This window comes from Pungitius pungitius, chromosome 4, assembly GCF_949316345.1.
Source record: "Pungitius pungitius chromosome 4, fPunPun2.1, whole genome shotgun sequence".
Taxonomy (NCBI): Eukaryota; Metazoa; Chordata; class Actinopteri; order Perciformes; family Gasterosteidae; genus Pungitius; species Pungitius pungitius.
Window position 1 is genome coordinate 15,267,138 of NC_084903.1, and position 22,923 is coordinate 15,290,060.

The 22,923-nt window shown below is 42.5% G+C and overlaps 2 protein-coding genes across 6 annotated transcripts; one reads left to right on the forward strand and one right to left on the reverse strand.

Annotated features, from left to right (window-relative positions):
* Positions 1–50: 50 nt before the first annotated feature.
* Positions 51–5,605, reverse strand: eif3m (eukaryotic translation initiation factor 3, subunit M). Its single transcript, XM_037454916.2, has 11 exons — positions 5,449–5,605; positions 4,737–4,869; positions 4,389–4,527; positions 3,955–4,078; positions 3,683–3,777; positions 3,512–3,595; positions 3,311–3,410; positions 2,137–2,218; positions 1,282–1,425; positions 879–939; positions 51–289 (listed from the first exon to the last, which is right to left on the reverse strand). Exons 1-11 carry the CDS (start codon positions 5,488–5,490, stop codon positions 166–168), a joined length of 1,128 nt encoding a protein of 375 aa, XP_037310813.1. The 5' UTR covers positions 5,491–5,605; the 3' UTR covers positions 51–165.
* wt1b (WT1 transcription factor b) lies at positions 3,345–20,960 on the forward strand. Of its 5 annotated transcripts, XM_037454906.2 has the most exons (10): positions 3,345–3,434; positions 5,920–6,217; positions 15,759–15,881; positions 16,479–16,578; positions 17,843–17,920; positions 18,305–18,413; positions 18,506–18,656; positions 18,775–18,864; positions 19,247–19,339; positions 19,519–20,956. In XM_037454906.2, the coding sequence occupies exons 4-10, from the start codon at positions 16,508–16,510 to the stop codon at positions 19,638–19,640; spliced, it is 714 nt and encodes a 237-aa protein (XP_037310803.2). In that variant the 5' UTR covers positions 3,345–3,434; positions 5,920–6,217; positions 15,759–15,881; positions 16,479–16,507; the 3' UTR covers positions 19,641–20,956. The 5 variants fall into 5 exon arrangements, with proteins under 5 accessions (XP_037310803.2, XP_037310785.2, XP_037310793.2 ...); XM_037454888.2 differs by lacking the exons at positions 3,345–3,434; positions 5,920–6,217 and adding an exon at positions 13,090–13,897 and having other exon boundaries at positions 19,247–19,330; positions 19,519–20,960; XM_037454896.2 differs by lacking the exons at positions 3,345–3,434; positions 5,920–6,217 and adding an exon at positions 13,091–13,897 and having other exon boundaries at positions 18,308–18,413; positions 19,247–19,330; positions 19,519–20,959.
* Positions 20,961–22,923: the final 1,963 nt, after the last annotated feature.

A 22,923-nucleotide genomic window follows, 5' to 3' on the forward strand; every position in this document is an offset into this window, starting at 1 on the left:
CAGCATTTGAAACGTGTCCATTTAAATATTTAAAAAGAAAGAAGCACAGGTGATCTCCACTGTTCTTTTATTGGATTAATATAAAAACTGATCAATTCAGTCGGATGATTTGGAAAACAGAAAAGAATAGAGGGCCAGGCAGTCTAGACAGTTGGTTAGTGGGAATTAAGCGGAAGGTGACAGGGCCTGCAGACTGGTCTTGACGGTTGCTAGGTTGGCCTTCCAGGAGCTGAGGCTGTCGTGCAGCTGCTGCCACTGCTGCTTGCCAAAGGTGCGGTGAGTGCTGTGGCTGATTGAGTGGAAAACAGAAAACAGAGAATGTTAAATTGACAAAGAAAAATAAAACAAAATGACAGAGCAAGGTCACGTCTCACAACTATGGGTAAATGCAACACAGAGCTATATTAAAACATAACCACGATAAGACATGTCTGTCTGTATGAGGACTTCAAATTGAAAACAGAGGTTTTGTTTCTACACGCATTACCTATTTCTCTGCAGACCAGAACCAAATAAACTCAACTTTCAACTTGACCAAAAAACTTCAGTCACATTCGGGAATACAATATTAAACATTCAAGTAAATTAGTCAATCATTGCAGCCAATTACTGATCATAAAACATTAAAAAATACATATTAATATAGAATGTAGTATGGTGTCCAAGAAAAGGAAAGGTGCAGAGTGTAATGAACAATGAATAACACTGGTGTACTCCCACAGACACATGGATGGCTGCACCATCAGCAGAACACTGTTTGGGGACCAACGACTGTGTTTTATCAGGCCCAAGCTTGGTACCAAGCAAACATTTGCTATAGCTGCCCATTATTATATACATTTAGTAAAAATAAAAATAAACAGTTTAGAAGTGCTTACCTCACAATAACCTTTCGCTGTGTCTGGTCAATTTTGCAGTAGACCATCTTGGTCTTAACAGCTAGTAAGAAAACGCAGGGAGGAAAAGAATAAATAGACAGCAAAAGCTCAGACAGAAAGCAAAAAAAAGCTTGACACTTGAAGAATACAGTGGAAAAGGAAGCTGAAATAAGTCTGTGAAAACAGTGAAAGTGCTATTCTTGGGTTGCTGCCATTGTTCCATTTTAAAAAGCTGTCCCACCGCATGCTCTCTTAAAAAGGACACATCATTTTATGGTAGCAGAGTACAAAAGTGTGTCCGCCTGTGACCACTGTTCATCACTACCTCTTTTCCTCCCCTGTGAGAAACCAACGACACACTTTACAAGGGCAGAGGGATTGATCTGAGGGGAAGTGCTTGTACCGTCAATGACAAAAGCCTCGACGTCCTCTGCGCCAATCTGCAGCTCCTGTTCCATGGTGTCAAAGGAGATCTCCTTGAATTCCACAGCCATGCCCATGAATGTCAGCAGGCGCATCTTGGACATGTTTTGCTCGTGAGACAGGCCTGGAGAGCAACACGCAGGGATCATTAAGCACCAAACAGTCACAGTCAATTACACTCAACTCCGGGAGTTTCCCTGTGATAATTGTTTCTACATTCAGGAGCATGCAGTCAGTGAATCTACTCATTAACACAAACACCACATTGTCTGTTTTGAGAGTCCATCCTACACAGGCTTGTGATTAAACCAAACCCTTTAGTATGGAGAAAGAGGAACACTGCTGACACACACACATTCCTGCGCTGTGTCAACAGCGTGCGCAGCGACTCATGAGAGTTTAATACCGGAAAGGTGGTTCACATAGTCATGTACTTTGTTAGAATGTTTTATTTCCAATCATAACAAAAGGTTGAATCATAACAAGCCTGTCCCTATAGAGGGAAATATTCGAAACACTTATTGATTGAGAAATTCGTAAAAACTATTTAAAAGATGGTAATCCCTTGATACACTCTGAGAGGGCAAGAGATTTCATCAACGTGTTTCTTCAGTTTAAATACATGTACGGTTGAACATTTCAATACCATTTAACAAACATGGTAAAGAGCAGAGATCGATTGTATCCCCAATAAACCACCACGTACACTGACCAATACGGCACAGTAATGTTTACCCAGTTTCTTAAACCTTTTTACTTCATTTTCAAATCAAAGTCAGTGCATGTTGTTTGTGTAGAATTGGTGCAAATAATACTTAAATGTATGGATACTTACCAAGAGAGTCAATGAAGTCTTTGTTGCTCTGGTAAAACTTGACATATGCGGCTAGTTTTGCGCTCACAAAGATGGTTAAGAGCTGAAAATGGAGTCAGAAGAGGGAGAAATACCATTAAAAAGACTCTGGAAACAGTCACATCATCATTGTATTGGTTTCACTTGTAATGTAACCATTGTGCTTGCATTGTGCTTGGCTGAGCTATTAATACTCTTAGAAATAACAGTCTGTTGACCAATGGAAAAAAAAACGCCCAATTAAGAAATGTTTCCATTTTCTCAACCTGTCTGGTACTGGCAGTGTATGAACATTCTCACTGCTCACCATTCCACTTTTATTACTGGTCACTATTAAAATATTGGGTTTTAATAACATACACTTCACTGATATTACATTAAAAACACACCAAATACCCATGTGAATGAGTCAAGAGGATATTACAGTGTGTTTACATGGGAACAAGATTCCCGTTCATCATCAGGTTTTTGAAGCATTATCCGTTTGGGCGTGTAAACAGTATCATGTAAACAGTATTCATGTTTTCAGAAACTTGGATTAGTTATTTTCATTTGTCATTGTACAACGATACTGACTGTAGTCCCATTTTGCTACATAGGGAAAATACAAAAACCTATATTATTGATTGAGGGGGAATGATGAGTTATGGAATCTCACAGCCAGAGTAAAGAAGCTGTTTTGAAGTATGGTGTTTGGCAGCTCATGCTTATTATTCTGCCTCTCTTTCCAGCCTCTAGCAGGGTGGACAGGTTGGGGTGGATTTTGTCTTTAGTTCTTGGCAGCCTCCTCTTCTTGCCAATATCACTCATGCTCAGTAAGTGGCAAGTAATGATGTTATTGGGGGTTTTAATCACCAACTTCTCTCCGACGGTGATTCCCAGGAACATAAGCTGTTAACTTGCTCCTACTCTGCTCCATGAAGAAGTCCGTGTGTCTCTGGCCTCCCCCCCCCCATAGGGCTGTTCTGAGCACCACTCTGCGGTGGTTACACGTTTGAACAGCCTGTGTTCCACTGAGGGGGGGCACTAACTGTAGTAAATTGAATTGATGTGACTAGTTATTATAGTCAATTTTTCTATTAAAAAAATCTGACCATGCCAGTAGCCTTCTATATATTTACCAAAACATTTTTTTTTCAGATCCTTCAGTACTCACATCGTGGATGAGTTCTCCCTCCAGAAAGCGAACAGGTTTCAGGGTGAGGAGGTGGTCAATCAGGAAGGTGTTTGGGTCTTTGAGAGCACGGACAATACATCTAAAATACAAGGGATCCCAATAGGTAAATGTATGCATTGCATGAGATGTACATTAGATCAGGGGTTAACGGAAAATGTTATATTATGTTTATAGGTTTACCTGTGGGCGTCAACGCGTGCTTGTGACGCGTTGTCTTCTGTGTAACTTCCCAGCAGCTCGACCATCACCTTCGCTGCAGCATCACTGTGAGATGACGAGAACGTTGTTGATTTTCTTGCGTCTGTACATACTAAAACATGAATTTACCCAGCTCACCCATTTTGTAATTACCTTTTTTTGCATTCTACCAATGCTTCATACACCAGCCTCAAGAGTGTGTGCTTCTTCTCTGTCGTCAGGTTCCAATCAATAATCCACTTGCGCACCTGATCAGCGGCACAAACACGTATCATAAATCAACTGCAGGGGAATACATTGCAGTGCAAATAATATGCATATATAACTTTTTTTGAGTCATCTATGAAGCTCAACATAAAAATGCACAATATGAACCAGGGCTTATGGTCAGTTCTCCCAGTTGATCATACTGATGGAGGATGTACCTGATCGAGGTCAGTGGGGATGAAGGCAATGGCATTAGAAGTTGCAGCCACCTTGATGAGGCCACAGAACACAGTGTACCTCACTGTAGTGTTCTCTTCCATGCCGTGGAACAGGTTACTCAACCTGTGACATCAAAATAAGAAAAATATAGTCAAGGAAGCAGAGGGCAGGTTATGTAACTGATCTGTTTTCTCAACACATGGCATTTTTTTTTTAAACGGCAGCTTTACTGCCTATTAATGTTGTCAATATCATCCTTATGTTAAGCTTGCAAGACCAGTGGTTTTATATAAACTTACATAAAAGCAATGCCCTCCTTAAACTTCATGCATATGAAATGTTTAGTTGGTTAGAGCTTTGGAAAAAATCAGTAAGAGCCTGAAATATAACCAATATTTTTGAGAAGAACTAAAATATATCAGTGAGGACTCACAGCTGCATTCTGAGGGAGGGTCTCTCTCCTTCACGGAACTTCAAAAGTTTCTCACATAGACTTTCAATGAGAGCCTCCTGCTTCTCCGTCTCCAGGATCAGCAGCAGAGACACGATGCTGTTCATCACACTCTCTACATCTACAGACGGACACACCGGGACACATTAATAGAGTGCAATGCATTTAGACAAGTTCAAGGGTTCTTAGTATCAGATCCCTGGAATAGCTTACTGGGACGCTTGCCACATAATAGGTGTACATTAATTCTTCTCCTGGTAACACAGGACAAAAGGTCTACTGATGAAAAGAGCATATTTCTCCTAATTTTGGGGAGGTTGCACAACCTACCTTTATCATCGTCCTTGAGACATACATCGCATGCCTCAATAATCTGAGCCAGATCCACATGTAGTCCCCCTTCTGAGTTCTCCTCTGATATTTCAGCTCCTTTGGCCTTCATGTAGGCCCTCAGCTCCGAAGCCTGTAACAATGTAAGATTACTATTAGTATTTGGATAAACTCTAAAAGCACAGGAAGTAACAAGCAGTGTGTCAACAGTGAAAACGTGTAGAAATAATAGTTTGGCATGATGTGCTTTTACTCAACCTCTATAGGAAAATAAATAATGTGAGGTTTGTGTTTTGAGTCAAAGATATTTACTGCAGTGAGCCGTAAGGAAGAGAACACTCTTTAATACGCTTTTGTTAACGTTATAGCTAAGCAGCTAGCATTCGCAGCTGTCCTAACGCAACAACATTGATGATATTTTAAGAAGGAGGCAGGCGAAAACACATCGAGTTAAAATATTCTCAACTGTTTAAACAAGTTTAAATACATACTACCCACAGGAATGGTGTGATAACACCTAACGTGCTTCAACATATGTCACATTGGCAGCATGTAACGTTAGCTAGCTAACAATCAGCATTCGCTAGGTAACCTGTCAGCAGCCGTTAGCATAGCTAGCATGCTAAAGTATCTCGTTGGATAGTTTCCATCTAACGACTCATCCGCAAGAAGATGAAATATTATATGTTTTTTTTAAAGACATGGGTCGCACCTGGTCTTCTTCTGTAATATCGATAAACGCTGGGACGCTCATCTTTGGTGATTTTGTGAGCCTTGATGATGAAATCCACGCTCCCACCACTGCTGAGACCTGAGCGGAAAAGAAAAGGCGACTGTGTCGGTGAAATTCTTCTTCTTCCGGTTCACGCTGTTAAAGTGACAGTAACCTAAAAAAAACTACCGCTGGGGGTCACGGTTGATTTCTGTCTCCTGCCATATTGTGGTAGAATTTATCCCTTTTAAACAGACTTTAAATTCTTTAGATACGCATGCTACCATTATACACACACAGAGAAATGATTGGACTTTAATGAGTATTGTTCCCGATTTCACAAAAAACCTTGACAGTGCTGCTTCAGTTTTTGCAACTTCTTTCTCCAGAGGTCAGGCAAACATCTACCTTTTACAATACCCATGCAGACTTCCACCGTAGCGTCCTAATATTTCCTTCGCTCTCATCCAGATATCCATCTTCACTCGAGGAGATTTACCCTGGATGCCTTGGATGAGACTTTCAGAGGTGAACCTGATCCCCAGGGGAGGTTATCTGATTGAGTTGCTGTCCATCTGAAGCAGACCACCACGGCAGGCCTGGACCAGTGCTTTTCAACCCGGAAACAGCCCGTGTCAAAGGCCAACACTCTTCCACCATGCACCCGCTGACCTATGGTTGCGCTTTATGGGCCTTTGCACAAAGTGGGATCCTGTGCGTTGCTGCAACGGCAGGTCACTTGGTGATTGAGATGAAGGGGGTGAAGAGGGTAAGTGGAGTAGGAGTTCACCCGAAAACTATGTAGTCATGTTACTAACATCTTAGGTGTTGAGCGGGCCATGTCTCAGGGTGGAGGCGCCACGCAGGGTTTTCCACATCGAGGCCGCGCTGCGGCTCACACTTCATCCGTCACAAAAAATATGTGTAGCCTACTTTAGGTGGCACATAGACTAGGAGACGCATCATACCGTGTCACATTTCCGTGAAAGGCTGCATGTCACGTCTTTCTGTTAGTGGTAAGCGTGAGATGCCTGAAATATTGCGTACAGCAGGACAAATACCTTAAAATAGTGTGCTGAGGGGAAACTGTTGATGTGTGATTCACCATAGCGCTAGTACGATGCATCATTGTGTTGGGAAGTGCCTGGTACCAAATCCCCCCCTAACTCTCTCCCTGCCCTTGTATGCTGTCATGGCAAAGAATTTATTGCCGCTTCTCCACGAGTGTGCTTGTGTAACTGTGAGGCTTTCATTATCTGATTAACAGCTGTTGTCAAGTACCTGGTGTATTTCAAGTTCAGAATAAGAGTTTTAGAGGCTTTGAAGACCCAGGTGCATATGAGACATTGTTTTTGTCTTCTTTAAAAGGTCTTTAAAATGCCAAATTGTGTCATGATGCTTGAGAGCATTCATAATATACATAGAACAATGACATGAAAATGATGTGGATATCAGTAAACCTTTTAACTCCATAGAGACTGTATCTGGTACTCTGATTAAACCACAATTTTGTTTCATATAAAACTAAACTTAACTTGGCAGTGAAGTCGTCACAAGACGTAATTGTTACTATAACAGCACACATAGCTTTTGTGTCCAGTTGCTTGCCCTGATGTGTGATAGTAGATTTTACTTTGCGGTCTGTATACGTAATTCAGTGGAAGACTATTAGTCATTCTTCTATTTCCAGGCAGTGTGTCTCTTTAATTCACCAGTTCCCTCGAGGTTGTGAAATCATGCAGATGTTTCTATGATAATTTATATTATCTTCCCTTTGCAGGAAAACTATTCCCAATTTCCATTTAACCCACTTATTTTCTCAGCCTCACAGCGTCCGTTTTTTTTCCTTTTTTGTGTCAATGCTGCAAATGAAAATTGATGACGGGATACGCTGAAAACAAATAGTTTTGTTACATTTTTTATAGGAAAATATTGATGCAGTGTGTTTTAGCTCTTTGTTTATAGCATATTTAATGCAAATTTAACATCTCTTCAGATATTTATGTTGCCAAGATATCTATGTTGACCTCATCCATGTCTGTTTGATTGGAAATAACACATGCTCTTCCTAAACTGCTGGCAAATTGCCTGCTCAGCATGCTCAAAGATAAATGGCTTTGTGTTCAGAGTTAGCAGAGCCCAGGTGTCTGCTTTCTCGCTGTCAGCTAGCCAAGCAGTGAGTATCCACGTAAGCCCGTCTCATGGTCATCATCCAACATGGCGGCCTACCTTCCACTAATTGTCTGGTTCCCACAGTTCTGCCTGCCCTCGCAATCTCTGAAAAATCCCCTTGCTCAGGCTCATCTATCAGCCCGTGACCTTGTCACGGTGCAACGCATGAGTAACTTCCCTTCTTCTCTAGGTGGAGCGAATTGCTTGTTAATTACTTATAAGCTGACCCACCCTTCCCACACAAGTACACACAAATACCAAAAAACAAATAAACAAACAAAGGCAAGATATTAAACAGAGGCCAGTCCAGAGTCCACAATGGTCCAATGCATGCCCAATCCCACGGGGGCTTTTATGTCGAGAGATAATCGCCTCACATACTCCTTGATTTGTAATTTAGCTTTCAATTCAACTTTAATACACATCATCCAACAGTTGAAATAAAGAAAGGTGTCACAGGATCTTTAGATACTTACTTTTGTGATCTGAACTCACTTCCAATCTACGTGTACATTTCTTTAATCAATTAGAATTGTATTTTTTTTCTGCTGTTGGTGACTTTACAAAAACTCTCCCATCACCAGAGGAAGAAAGTCGGTTTGTGAACTGCCTCTGTTATATCTTTCCATATCACTTAATGACGAGCTCCCGAGACCGCAGCAATCAATCAAAGCAACTTTGCATTTGTGTCGTTGAGCTATCTGAGCTCATTAATTCCCTCTACGTGGAATGTGCGTGCTCCATTTCAACCTAATGGTAGCGGCAAAAAGAAAAAAGCAACAATCTTCCAGGAATTCAGAGTTTCTGTCTGGAGAGATGGTGTCACTGGGTGTCTGTTCATGACGGAGGGGTCTCTTGTCATCAGAATGTGTTTATATTACACACGCTCGCAGACTAGGAGGAGCAACGGGACGCTCAGTCAAGCAACAAATCAAGTTTGTTTCAATTGGGGAATTGTTGCGCAATATTTGGCTTGCAGCCATGCATCCCGGATCTGAAATACTAATTAGAGGCATGTTACACTGTGTGACCCTCTGCTTCTGAGGTACTCTTTAGACTGTGTCATTAGTGCTGCTCAATACAATGCTGCAGACAAATATTGGACATCCATTAAAACTAGATTGAGACACAATTGTCTCACAATAGACAAAATATTGAACGGAATGCTTTTATTATTTTTATTTTATTTGAATAATTAAATTGTCATTAGTGTAGCTTTTAAAAGTGAAACAAATGATCAGCAAACCATTTCAATACCAAAGGGTCAACATATTTTCTCCATGGGATTGAGAAAGTTGCAGTGAAGGAGACTTATTCCTTGCTGATTGTGGTCATTTTTATACTTTCCCATCACTGTGAACATATCTCTGAGTCATCCCCTAAACCTTTGCTCGTCCCCTCTCAGAGTGATGCTCTGGAGGATGACAACAGACCTTAACCGCTATCAGAAATATTATCCCATGATGCTTACTCCCCGGCCACAGCTGGTAGGGTGTGACTGCATGGAAGAAGCTGTGGTTGACTGTGAAGGACTGATAAAGGCTGGCCTTGATGCTGACACACAGGCACCTGCTGCCATCAGACAAAGGCTGTCCAGCGAAACTTAAGAACAGACTTTTAAGTGTTCGGGTATAATGTTTCATAAAGAAAATGTTTGCTTGGATTTGTATATTGATTTCCGAACTTCTAACATTTACAATGTTTTAGTTTACGTAGATTTATGTGGGTTTTCAAATTCCAAATGATTATTTCTTCAGCTTCATTATTTATATAGAATCCAATGCAGAAATAGACAGATATCAAAGCAAAACATTAGTTGAAAAAAGTATAGATGATAACATGGAATACAAAATTACTAACAATTGTTAACGACTATTGCGTTAGATCCAGAGGCCCCCTGCTTTGAGCGTACATTCATACAGGAGAAGAGGTTTTTTTTTGTCAACAACAAAAAGAGAGCTGGTGTGTGAGGGTTCACTGGACCAGTGTTGTGTCTGACACATGAACCATGGAAACGCCCGCTCTCCCACAGACCTTTCTTCTCCGTCTCTTATCTCCTTTGTGATATGCGAACACTTTGAAGAGCGCTTGGAGATGATATGCGAGAGAATTAAAAACTGACGATTGCCGTTCTTCTTGAGGGTCACAGGGAAGAGGAACAATGCACATGCTGTTTAAAGTCGTCGCAGTTATAACGTGAATGTTTCCAAATGTGTCCTTAAATGTGTAAAGCATTGAGTGATGATGGCCAGTGTGTTCAGATGTTGTTATCTTGAAGAGCAGAAGCCTGGCTGTCTCAAATCTCCAAGTAGCGCTCTTTGTGAAAGTAGCGAAGCCACACAGAGAAACAATTGTTCTGCCTGACTTTTGCTTTAGATGGTAACCATTTCACGGAGGCCACGGGCAGATAGGTGGGAAGTGATGAAACTTTACAACACACTGCTTTGGGGTGTTTGCATCAGTTTGTTTCCAGAGCCCACGGATACAAGCAAAGCACTGGGCCTCTTTCTTTTTTAACTATCACCACATCAAAATAACACCTGTTACTTTTGAGCATTCCTCTCCTGCATCAAATCGCATTCGTTTGTAATATATATTCTCTTAATAAATTATACATTTTAAAACAACAGGGCTCCTGATTTAAATAGAAGCAGCTTAGTAATCTCCAGAAACAGTTGAATGAATATGGACGACTATCATATGGAAAAATAGTTTCTTTTTCGCCTGGTCTGCAAGGTCACATATCTGCATAGTTTATTGTGCCTTTTTTGCTAAAAAAAAATAATTCTCAGATTCCCTCTTACTTCTCCTGCTGTAGAAAGTTTCAGCCTTGTTTTATTTCTTGTTAAGGGTCAGGGGCATTATTGACCATGTCCCTTCCTGTGCACAGTTATGTTGTTTTAAACCCTGAGTAAACCACAGATTGATCTCAAGAATGGGTGTATTTGGGGACTGCCATCCGTCATTGAGGCTGAAGGGGTTGTTTTCTCCCGGCCCCGTCACCTTTGATGAATCCCCGCAAAAGACTCCGCTGGGGAAGACACGGCCGGCATTTGCCTTGGCTCAGAGGTATTGCATTTGCTTTTCCTCTCTGCTGATTCTCTTAGTTGTGCCACAACCTTTTGTACATGTAGCACATTACTTTAGTTTGGGTTTGTTTGTAGTGGGTGGAACACAGAACGTTTTTTCCAAATTGTTTTGGGAGAAATGTATTTTCTGTGCTACTAGTCAGCTTCGTGGACATCCTCTGAATGACTGGGTGTTCCTCAGGGGTATAGGTCTGCCTTTGCACTAGTTTATTTCCCAGAATAGGGTAAGTCAGAGAGCAATTTATCTTCTCCATGACCACAAACCACCCAGAGGAATCTGCGTTTAGCTTTTAGGAGCATGTGTAAGGTTATGACCGTTGTAATCAGATATGCTTGGACTACAAGATTGTTACAGATCCTCTTTTTTTTTACAAAATAGCATCTTATTGTTGTCTTAGAAGGGTTAGGCGGCCAGTATGCCTCTCCTTTGAGGCCCATGGGTCACCATTAACGTAATATCAACATCTTGAATGTTCAATACCCAATAAACAATACACAGTTACCTGAGGCCTTCAGCAAGAGCTTCATTGACTAAACTTAAAAGAGGACTTGAATGAAACTTACATTTAGAGGGTGTTGAAGCAACATTGTGTAATAACTAATGGGACCTGAGCAGTTTGCCATGTGATTTCATCACCCTCACAGTGACTTCAGACTTCTCTTTTTGCTTTTGCATCCTTTTTCCTTTTCTTTGCCTATTTCTATTATCCCTCCCACCCACTAGTTCTTTTTTAAGTTGAATTAGGGGTCACCGACTTTCACTGGAATCCTCGACTAATATTCCAGATGGTGATGACAGGAACTGGCTCACTATATTAGCCTCACAGCATTGTCCATTGTCTTCTACCTCAAATTTAAAGTGTATTTTTTGATGCCATAAAAAATGAGTGCATTAAATCACGGAAACTAATTCTCTTGTGGCAAATTTATCATTATCCATCATGCTGGGGTCTAAAGGGTAGAGGTGTCCAACGGGTCATTAGTTCAGGGGTAAAGAAAGTAATTTAAATTGACAGACAGCTTGAAATTTACTTTTCCTTTTGCTATTTTTCTGTCATCACTTCCTTTCTTTCTCATTTTCATGAAGTACTGTCCACCGAAAGCAGATTGATATATATGACTTGATAACATGAACACAAACAACAGTTCACTAATTCAAGATCTCCAATGTGATGTTTTTTTCATCATTTCATCTACAACAGTGTTGTTTGACAGTGATACTGAAAGGAGACGTCGCTGTTGTCTCATCACAGGTCAACTACAAGCAGCACTGAATGTAGCTCGGTATTTTTTTAAACAGCAACTTTGTCACATCTTTATGTTTTTTTGAAAGGGATGAACTCGACTGCTTTTCTGACAAATATTATAATGTTAAAAGATCCACAGCAGCTGTCTTGAATTTATAGGCAAATTCCAACTTACTGCATTCCTGTGTAGTTCCACATCGAGTTAAGGTCAAAACCTCAATCTCGCGCTCTCTCTCTCTCTCTCTCTCTCTCTCTCTCTCATACACACACAGAAACGCACACTCCCTCTCTCCTCGACTAATAAATAATAATTATTTTGTGTGATGTGGATTTGCTCCAAGGCCATGCAGTATGTGTGTTGCTTTTAGCAAAAACACTACAATTCCAAAAATGGGAACATTTGACTAATTTTTCATTTTGAGTAGGCTTATAATGAATTAATATATATTCAATAATTGTCAGTCAATCTGTTAATTTGGCATGCCTATATATAATATGGAAACATATTTATTACTACTTGACCCGTCAGTAAAAAAAAAAAAAAGATTCATGTATTTGTCTCAGATGCTTGTTTTGTCTCTATTGCTCATAGTGTTGCCTTATTCATCATCTGGTAACTTTTTTTTGAAAGTTGAGTCAGAGGAAATGACGAAGAATGTTATAGAAGGGCAACGGGTCAGGTCAATAGTGCACTGATTTAGGAACGTTTCAGTTTACTGTTCTTGTAATTACATTTGGTTTAAAATCTTTTATTTTGCTCTGAATATCTGTAATTTTACATATTTTTAGCGTGTGCCTTACCTCAAAAACAAAATAAAAAATATTTTTCACAAATCTCTATCAATTAAACACAATCACACTATGCACATACATGGGAATCTACATGAACTTTTAGCAACTACTCAGTGGCAGTTTAATGCTTTAAAGCCCCTCCGTCAGCACAGAGAAATGAAACAAAAACATCTCTGTCTTGCCAACACTTATCAACAACACGGCTTGAATCTGAACAAATAATTTAGAGAAACACCCGCTTATGCAAATGTGACAGTAGTCAGAATCTGCTCCGGTGCGAGGCAAGGAAGTCATCTCCTTCCCTGCCTCCTCGCTCCTCCCCCAGTCCAAGGAGCTATGCACTATTTGAGCCTTCAGGAGAGTAGGGAAAGTCAGACACTATAGAGACAGAGGGACAAGGCGCTGTTACCGAGACAGACTCCCACTGGTAATACCCAGGGCGCTTGGAGATTTGGCGTGCACATTTTTGTCATTGACACTGATGCATCTATCTTCATTCTCCTTCCGCTCATGACTTGGAAAAGATGGCTCTTACACTACGTTGTGACCGCTGATGTCTGTTTTTGCTGAAGAGTTTTCTTATTGCTCCTTCAGTGAGTTGTTTTTAGGTGTTTTGTCCAACTTTCAGGAGACTACAGTGTATTACTGTGTCACTTTGTGACTTGTTAAGCTGCGTCTTCCACCGGACTAACACCGCTCCGTCTTTGGACCGCCTCAGCCTGCACGCACAAATGTTGACCGAACCGTGTGGAGCCATGTCGATGGGGTCAGATGTTCGCGATCTGACCCTCTTACCTCCGGCGCCTCCTGTGCCGTCCCTAGTGGGTGCCGGTGGTGGCTGTGGGATGTCCGTTGGCGGTGGCCAGTGGACCCAGCTGCTGGACCTCCACCCTGGGCCTCCCTACAGCTCCCTGCCCTCCCACCACTCCCTCATCAAGCAGGAACCTGGTTGGGGGACCATTGATCCAATAGAGGACCCTCACTGCGGACTCGGGGCCTTCACTGTGCACTTCTCGGGCCAGTTTACAGGCTCGGGCCCCTGCAGAGTGGGCGCCTTTGGAGAGCCAACTGCAGGTCAACCGCTGATGTTTCCTAATGGAACCTACCTGCCCGGCTGCATGGACAGTCCTCCCGCACCCAGGAACCAGGGTATGCATGTCCATTACCAGTCCAACCTCTGTCTTCTTTCATCGGCTCAGTGTTATGACAGGACATTAAAACGAGCCGATGCTTTCACATACTAATCAATAAAATGCAGGGGGGGGGGTTTTATTGTGTTTTTACAGCTGCATGTGGTCGTGACTTTTGGTGTAGGAGTTGTCAACAGCGTTGAGTCTTAGCAGGGTGTTATGTGCCGTACTGGGTCATTCCGTCCCACGTCGGGAACAAGCTTGACAGCTTTCTGGTGATGCTCTGGCAGACATCTGTAACGGTTCCTTTGAACTGGGCTTTTCGGCATTGATTCATGTTTTCCCTGGCAGAGTCACAGCGACCTTTTGAGGCATCAGTATAAATATACGCAGGTAGACCTCTCATAAGTTTTATGAGCGCATTCTGTCTTGATCCATTTGTGAAATGCGATGCCAGAAGTTATAGACTTTTGAATAATACCTCTCATGCACCCGTATGAATATCAACAACATTGTATTATTTTATTACGGAAGTCATGCACATTGTTTGCAACTAAAAATAGATGGGTTCTGTCTAACAGCAGCACTGTTGTACTAATATCCCAAGCACTGGTTAACAGCGACCCTTGGTAATGGATATTCAGAATTGCGTAAATACCAACCAAGTTTGTAGAAATACACAAAAATAATGACTGAGCTGCCACAGTGAATGTTGCCGTGGGCATTCAAGCTTTAGGGGAGGGAGATCATGCATCCATTGAAATGAAATTAGCCAGAACCCATTTTTTTGTATTATCGTATATTATACAAATATTAAAAAAAATCAGCCTTACTTACTTAGTTTTCTTTTCTTTTTTTAAACACAAAAACACTTGACCAGTAATTTTGAGAATTCTGAGCATTAGCTGGAACATGTTGAAGCAATGAACTGTGAATCTTAGGTTTGATTTTCTACTCCAAACAATACTTGCGGGATCTTTTAATCCCAGAAGACCTTCACAAAACAGATGCAAGGGAGTTGAACGGGTATTTGTCTGGAATCGTAAATTTGGAATCCAGCTTCCTATCTGTTTCCTGGACGTGATGTATCTACTTTTACTGTAAACAGTGCTGGATTGTTGTTTTTTTGGGGCTCACTAGTCAGATGTAGTGTTTAAGGCCGTATGTGTCTGCTGATGTGAGTCCTTTTTTTTGTTTTGCTCAGTGGGATGTAATTTTTGATGAATACTCAGCGTAGTATTGTCCAGGCCGCAGGGATTTAAGAAAGAAGTTGTGAGTCATTTTTCTGAAAACACCTTTCAGCGGCACTGACTCAGGATTCGGCAGCCCATCCGTGCTGTAAAATGTTAAATAAACATGCACATGCACATGCACATAGGCCACTGTCATCATTTTCCCATAGCTTTTTCTCAATTGCAACATTCTTCTTTAACTTTCCATTTAACCCACAAAAAGATACATAACAAATTATTGCTGTCTTATAAATGTTAATGAATGACGAAATCAATATATTTACTAACCATGCGTTGAACTCATCACTTGTCAACCTTGTTTTTCTACTGAGCCTATTCTCAGTGTGTCCGAGGTGTGTTTGCCAAATTTCTTTTTCCACCTGCCATAAATAATGAAACCACAAGACCTAAGATAGATGGTGGGGATATTTTACAAGGAAATAGGATTTACTAGTTTGATGAATGTCTCTGTGGTGACCCTGCCAGGGTCTAAAAGCTATTACCAGGGGCGGGGGGGGGGGGGATTCAGATGACTGACCAGATACTGCAAGCTTTGTTTGAGGGATGGTAATCTCATGACACAACCAGGAAAATAATTAGAATTGAAATCTTTATCAATGCTTGTCTTCTTTGTTTTCCTCTTTTTAGGCTACGGAGCAGTGGGTTTAGACAACAACCCCAGTTATGGCCACTCTCCGTCTCACCACACCCCTCAGCTCTCCAGCCTGTCCTTCAAACACGAGGACACTTTGTCACCGCCAAACAACATAGGTAACTGTCTGCATCCTGACGCCTTTTCACCAAATTGACACGCAGACTGGAAGACTGTCATGTCACAGCAAGGTTACATAAGTAACCCATCATTTTTCCTATCACAACAGAATCTTCGTTCTCCCTTTTTCCTTCATGTCCCCACGTCTCTGTCTGCACACGCACTCGTAAAGCGCAGGCCTACATAAACAGCCTCCCTCTCGCTTTTTAAGCATACGTATGGTTAATGACTGGAAATGGTAATTTGAGGAAACAGCTTTATGTGACCACTGGAATGTCAAAAACTGTCTGGGGACCGATATGCTGTATGAACTTAAAAGGAACCACTGTTTTTGATTGACCTGTTCTCTCTTTGAATGGAAGAGCTTTGCAACTCTGCATGCATGTGCAAAAGTGTGCGTTTGTTGCGATAGCCTTTTCAAAAAATATAACTGTAAAATTGAAATATGCATGAAATGCAAAAGTGTTTCCTTTCGGCGGTTCATTAAATGAGGATCTTAAGGTTGGAGTGAACAGCTCGAGGGAAAATGCATTTGATAGGATAATACGTGTGTACAGTATAGAGAAATGAAGCAAATGTTGTCTTTGTATTTTCAGTTGACCAGCAGTACCCTGCTCCTCCTCCCATGTTCGGCTGCCACAATCCATCAGAATCCTGTCCGAGCAGCCAAGCTCTGCTGCTGAGGAACTACAACAGGTGTGATTTTCTGATCCTGCGTGCACCTAGTGTCGCTTTATTTGACTCCCGCTACCTGGAATCGGCCCTTGTTACAATTCCACTCTTCCCAAAGGTCTTCAGACTCCTCAGACGTGAATTGATTTCAGAATTCCTTCCACCGACACCACACGCAGCTCCCTCACTTGCTGGTCATTTTTAGAAGTGTGAACTCTCTGTGATCCCACACTAAGACTCTGCACTGTCTGGATCCTGCATCCAATTTGTTTTGAGGTTAAGTGCTGCCCACTGGTGCTCGGCAGGCCAAAACAAACGGCGAGCGATCTACTGCTGATGTGTCTGAGTCCATCCTCAGGAACAACCAGGGGAAAAACAGAAGAGACAAGTTGAGTGAAAGGCAAAGTTAAGGCTGGGAATCAGCTCACTGTAACCTCGGACCGTGCTTCCAACTTGTTTCCATTTTGATGGAAAACATTCTTAAAGGGTAAACTAGAACGAAATTCTTTGAATGCCGCCCTGCGATGTTGTTGGGGAAAAGGAACATGAGCAACCCAAATAATGGAACAGGACTCGATAAGAGGAAGGAAGACGTTGCTGTTTGGAGCTTTGTAGCGTGAACTGGAAACCCTCAAACAAACACGCACACACGCACACACTCTCACACACACAGATTGAATATGTGTCAGATATCAGTGAGTCTTTCCACAGTTTAACATAGCTTAGAGCTGATTTGCGAGCCATCGCGATCCTTCCTTCAAGGACTTCTCAAGGAATGCCTTCCAGAATTCCCCCGAAACTTGTTCCCGCCTTTAATGATACTGAGGACAGAGTGATGTCATGCACTGGTCCATGGTGTACTAGGCACGGAGGCACTCACCCCCACAGAGTGCACAACTGCACAACTGCAAGCGTGTGTGTTTCTGTCAAATGTGTGTTTGTGTGTGTGCAGTAGTGTGACCTGCCAAGGTAAAGAATGGCTCTGAGCCCAGGGTTTTTAATGAAGCCAGAGAGGAGTGCGCTGTGTGGACAGGATGTGTTAATAAGCAAACAATTTGGAGTTTCCTGAATGAAACGTTTTTACTGTCCTTACAAGGGAAAGAAATGACAGCAAGATAAATAATTTCCCTTTCATCGTTTAAAAAACCCGGGGCTGACCTTGTTCTATAACCCCTTGATTCGTAAAACATTTTTTGTTGCCTTGAGATTTCGCAAACCAAATAAAGAGTGAAAAATCTAGTTTTCCCTGAGGTGTAAAATGCTAATAACTTGTGTATGTTTCACTCAGTGATAACCTGTACCAAAGGGCCCAGCTCGACTGTGTAACATGGAACCAAATGAACAACCTGGCATCTTCCATTAAGAGGTGAGCCGTCTTTGAATTGAAATAACATGCTGTGTTTCTCAGTGGTGACCCATGTGCGTGGTGGGGCAGAGGAGGAAGAGGAGGGTTTGACCAGATGGACTGTTGGCCTTCTGCCGAGGGAAGTCACAAAGTGGAGAAGACTGTATTTATGCATGTGTTTGTGTGCAGTCTTTCTATTGCATGTTAGAAAGACCATTTTGTCTCAAAGTGAGGACCTTTTAGTTTTAGTGGTGTGAGTGATATGAAGGATTGTATTTGTGGTAATAGAGGGTGTGCAAAGGACTGTATCCATACCAACTGCATCCAACTGCCTGACACACCCATCAAATCATTTGTGCACTCACATTTTTTAAGTCTTTTAATTAATGAATATAATTTTGCTAGCAGTGGCCATCCACCGAGCTATGACAGTGACCCCACAGGCCCTCCTCCACCCATGCTGGTCAAAGCCCAGTACCACATACACACACATGGTGTCTTCAGAGGACTTCAGGTAAGTCAGAGCAAACACAGATGCACGGACATACGATCAATCAATACGTGCATCTGTCTACTCCAACGCCCTCTGAACTCTCCTTCCTTCAGGATGTCCGACGCGTAGCTGGTATCGCTCCACCAGTTGCGAGGTCATCGTCGGAGGCCAGCGAAAAGCGCCCATTTGTATGTTCTTATCCTGGCTGCAGCAAGAGATACTTCAAACTGTCGCACCTTCAGATGCACGGCCGCAAGCACACAGGTGAGAGGCTGCTGAGGTTGAGTTTGGTGAAACAAGTGTTGATGCTCCGGATGGATGACGCGTAGTCGTGTGAACGGTAGATTGATACAGCTGTTGACGTAGGTGGTTTATTTTGCAGGAGAGAAGCCTTACCAGTGTGATTTCACAGACTGCGGGCGCAGATTCTCCCGTTCTGACCAGTTGAAGAGGCACCAGCGCAGACACACAGGTACACGCTGCTCTATGGGTTTCCTCCGCTGAGGTCATGACCCCGTTCTTTTTTCTTTTCTTTCTTGGAATTTGGAAGTCAAGGAAATGTTGGGTGGGCTTTTACAAGTCAAGTTTTTATATTCACTGTATTTCATTTAACTACTTTAAGGCCAATAAATACTTCTAGGATTTATTATTTTCCCAACAGGGCTGAATTGTATTTTTAATTACTAAACATAAAAACAATATTTTCAGACTCCCTAAGCAATTTCTATTTCTTATTATTTGTAATTTATATATTTATATATATATATATATAAACATAGATAGATAGATAGATTTCCACAGCGTCTGCTCATGTCTGTCTCAACAAACAAACAACCGCTTGCACCTCTGTACAGGAGTGAAGCCCTTTCAGTGTGAGACCTGTCAGAGAAAGTTTTCACGGTCAGATCATCTTAAGACGCACACTCGGACTCATACAGGTAAAACAAGTGCGTATACCTTTATTTTCTACCTCAACTTTCTGTTCCCAGTGAGATGTTTGGTTGGCTCAGCTGACTTAATTTCATGTCCAACTAAACACCAGTTTGCATTCCATGAGTGGAGTTCACTCTCAAGCAATGATTTATCTTATTATTTCTTTTTACTTGTTTGTCCCCCTCCTTGTCAGGTGAGAAGCCATTTACCTGCCGCTGGTCCAACTGTCAGAAGAAGTTTGCCCGCTCTGACGAGCTGGTGCGCCACCACAGCATGCACCAGAGGAACCTGACCAAGCTGCAGCAGGCCATCTGAGCGGCGAGAGGAGGACGAGGACAAAGAGGAAGGTGACATTGTGTCCTGCCAGCAAGTGAAGAAGGACGCTGGAGCCTGGTCAGCGGTTCGGGGGCTTTGCCAAACTCACTGAAGTGGTGAGCCCAGCTGATGCCTCCCTCTGCCAGCCAACGTCAAGAGATTTTAATGAATCCCAGATCTTTATGACGCACCTCAACTAGAACTATTTTTTGGTTATTTGACTTTAAAAAACTCACACTGAGAGGGTACAATGCCACAGTGATCCTGAGCCAAGAAGAATATTGTTTTTATGTGTGATGAGGAAAATGTTGATACACCTTTGGATACTTTAGTACACTTGCACTGGCTTCTTTTTTATTGCTAAAATTGTGTCACCTTAAAAATGTGCTGGACAATGTAAACTGGATTTAGGAAATAGGCAATATTTCTCTATTAAGTTGACAGTTTTTGGAATGTGAACATCTTTATATTCTTATAGTATATATACTCTTTACATTGCTTTGTGTATTTGCTTACATTTATAGACGTTCCTTTTGTATTTGTATTGTTTTATAAAATGTTGATTCACATTGTTGGTATTTGAGAGCGTGGGCTTGCGTGTGTGTTTGAGAGAGTGAGAAAGAGAAGAGGTGTTGGTGTTGTCAGGTAAGAGGCCACCTATGAGTGGTGGGGAATGGGGAGGGGGGGGGGGCAGTGACAGACAGTAAAACAGCACCCAGCTGCGACTCTGACAGGGTGCAGGTCTCACCCTCCTAAATCTCTGACACACATCTTCATAACTGGGAACATCTGGAGCCCAGTAAATCTCATTAGAAAAGACACATACCTCAGTGTCAGCTGGCTGTACTTCACTGACCACCCTTCTGCATAAGCTGGCCCCTAAATCCACACACACACACACACACACACACACACGCAAAAGCCCACACATTAAGGGCCCAATTGCAAATAATGTCCTCCAATCCGAAAAGGCATTTTACAACATTTAGCCACTTGATGGCAGTATGAGCCAGCGCTGCAGTGTGACTGAACCCACACTCCTGCCTCCCCTCTTACAATTCATTCTTTATATGAGTACATGTCCGCTCCAGTCTTGTGATGAGTGGTCACAATAAATATGTTAAAATGTAAGAACGTTCAAAAAAGGCCCTGCTCCATCAAATATAGGTGATGTGGATGGAGTTGTATGTCATATCTATAAGAGAGGAGATGATTCAGCTACAGCAGGAAGGTTAATAAAATATGACTCAATGTGGGGAGAATAGAGCAGCTGCATGGATCTGTGGTCTAAGGATGTTACTTACCTGGAAAAGCCATGTAAACACACACACGGTATGTTCAGGTGTTGGCTACATGTTCACATGTAAAAAACCACATTACCTCAAACTCACACACAGTGAAATGTACGTAAACACATCTGCATTGCTGCCATTTTTTTCCATAACTGATCCTGACTCTTTCCAAAATAACAGAGGGATTAAAATACCATTTCAGGGTCACAGACTGTAATGAAGTGGTTATTGAGGTTGTTTTCCAATCCACTAAATGGCTGCAAAGTAGTATCTCTGTGATCTATGCTTTTTTCAGCATCTTAATCCGATGCACTTTGATTAAGAAGTGCTTCTCTTTGTTCTCTCTCTGCGGGGGCCTTCGGGAGGAAGCAGAAGATCAGAGGGACAGCAAAGTTGAACATTTTACTCACTCCAGCTCACTCTTAAATGGACAAAGCTGTGTGGTGTTTGAGGAACTCATGCTTTTTACATCCTTATCATTACTGCCGTCATTATTGCAACTACATGGAACTCTTTGATCTATATTCATTCAATGAATTGTTTCGGATCAGAGATAGTGGGAAAAACTGATAACAGCACAAAATGTCTGCATTCCCATTCCGCCAATCCGCATGCATGAACACACACATGTACACGCATACACACTTTCATGCACACACACGCCACCAGATGCCCCCTCAGCTGTACTTCTGTCTGTTCGCCTTTAAGGGGCGTCAGCGTGGGTAATCTCAGGTGACGTACACCTGGTAACGCACAGCCCAAGACATCTGTAAGACAGCAGGTCTGCTAGCTTCCGAGCCCCCGTGTCCACTTGCGACCCCCCCAAAACGCTTTCTTTTTGATTGCGAGTGTGAACAACCTCGCCGTCAGAATGAAAGCCAATAAACGAGCACAGTTCATTCCATGCAAGTTCAAACCCTGACTCCCTCCATGCTACTGAGCCGTTTCATTTTCTTGGTCTGATGAGGTGTGATATTATCATCAATAAGTCATCCAGTGAAGTCCCAGGTGCATCCAACAACATCATAAAGCTCCGCCTGCATTTCTTGGGGTCAAAAGGACATTATTTAACCCCCGGGAGCAGGAAAGGTCAATGCACAAGTAGCACATGGAGGCCTCTATGAGCCCCAAGGGATTGTTAACAAGGTCAGGGCCCTAGAGAGGAAACCGAACAGGGCCACAAGGAGGCCTGCATGCAAAAACATTGCTACACCAACAGGAGGCGCTGTCAAGAACAGTTGCAATGTTTAGTGAAGCATGTTCTTAGTTGTATTCCCAGACAGGACCCCCCCCCCTCCCTTCGGGCTAGCTCTCTTGTGCAGAGCTGCTGCTCCTCACAGTCTGAGGGGGCCTAGGGGTTCTTGGGGGTATTCCCTGTGGTAACGCAGGGAGCCGGAGGGGCCCCGGTGTGTAGGAGCTTTGGGAATGCAGAAGCCTTGGGGGCCTGGAGCTCAGATGGAGCCTAGAGGGTGAACTTCCTCACACTGGGAGCAGAGATGGAGCAGATACATATAGAACGCGAGGGGAAAACACCTTGAGAGAAGTCTGTCAGATATGTAGGCAACAGCCGGGAGGATCTCATGGGAGGTACACGGGAAGGGAAAAACAAACACACACACATACATGTATGTGCTATACTCTCACCCAAAACCAAGGTCAGCAAACACAGTGTTTTTAAATACTCTTCTTAACCAACCCGTCTTTCATCTTCTCCTCTCTTCCCCCTCCCGCTGTCTCCCCTTTACCGCTGAACGATATTACGCCTAACAGGATTAGATGCGTCTCTATCATGTGAGACCCCCCCCTTCCCCCCCCACCCCCGGGGGAACAGCAGTACGGGAGGGATGAAACAAGGCCACGTCTCATCTCTCCTCTCCTCCCCTCCATCCCAAAGGTATCCAGATGCCGGGACATGGGGAGAGACGGCCAGAGAAAGGAAAAAGGCAAACGTTGACAAAATAAATGCATTTAGAACTAAGATATACTGTAGT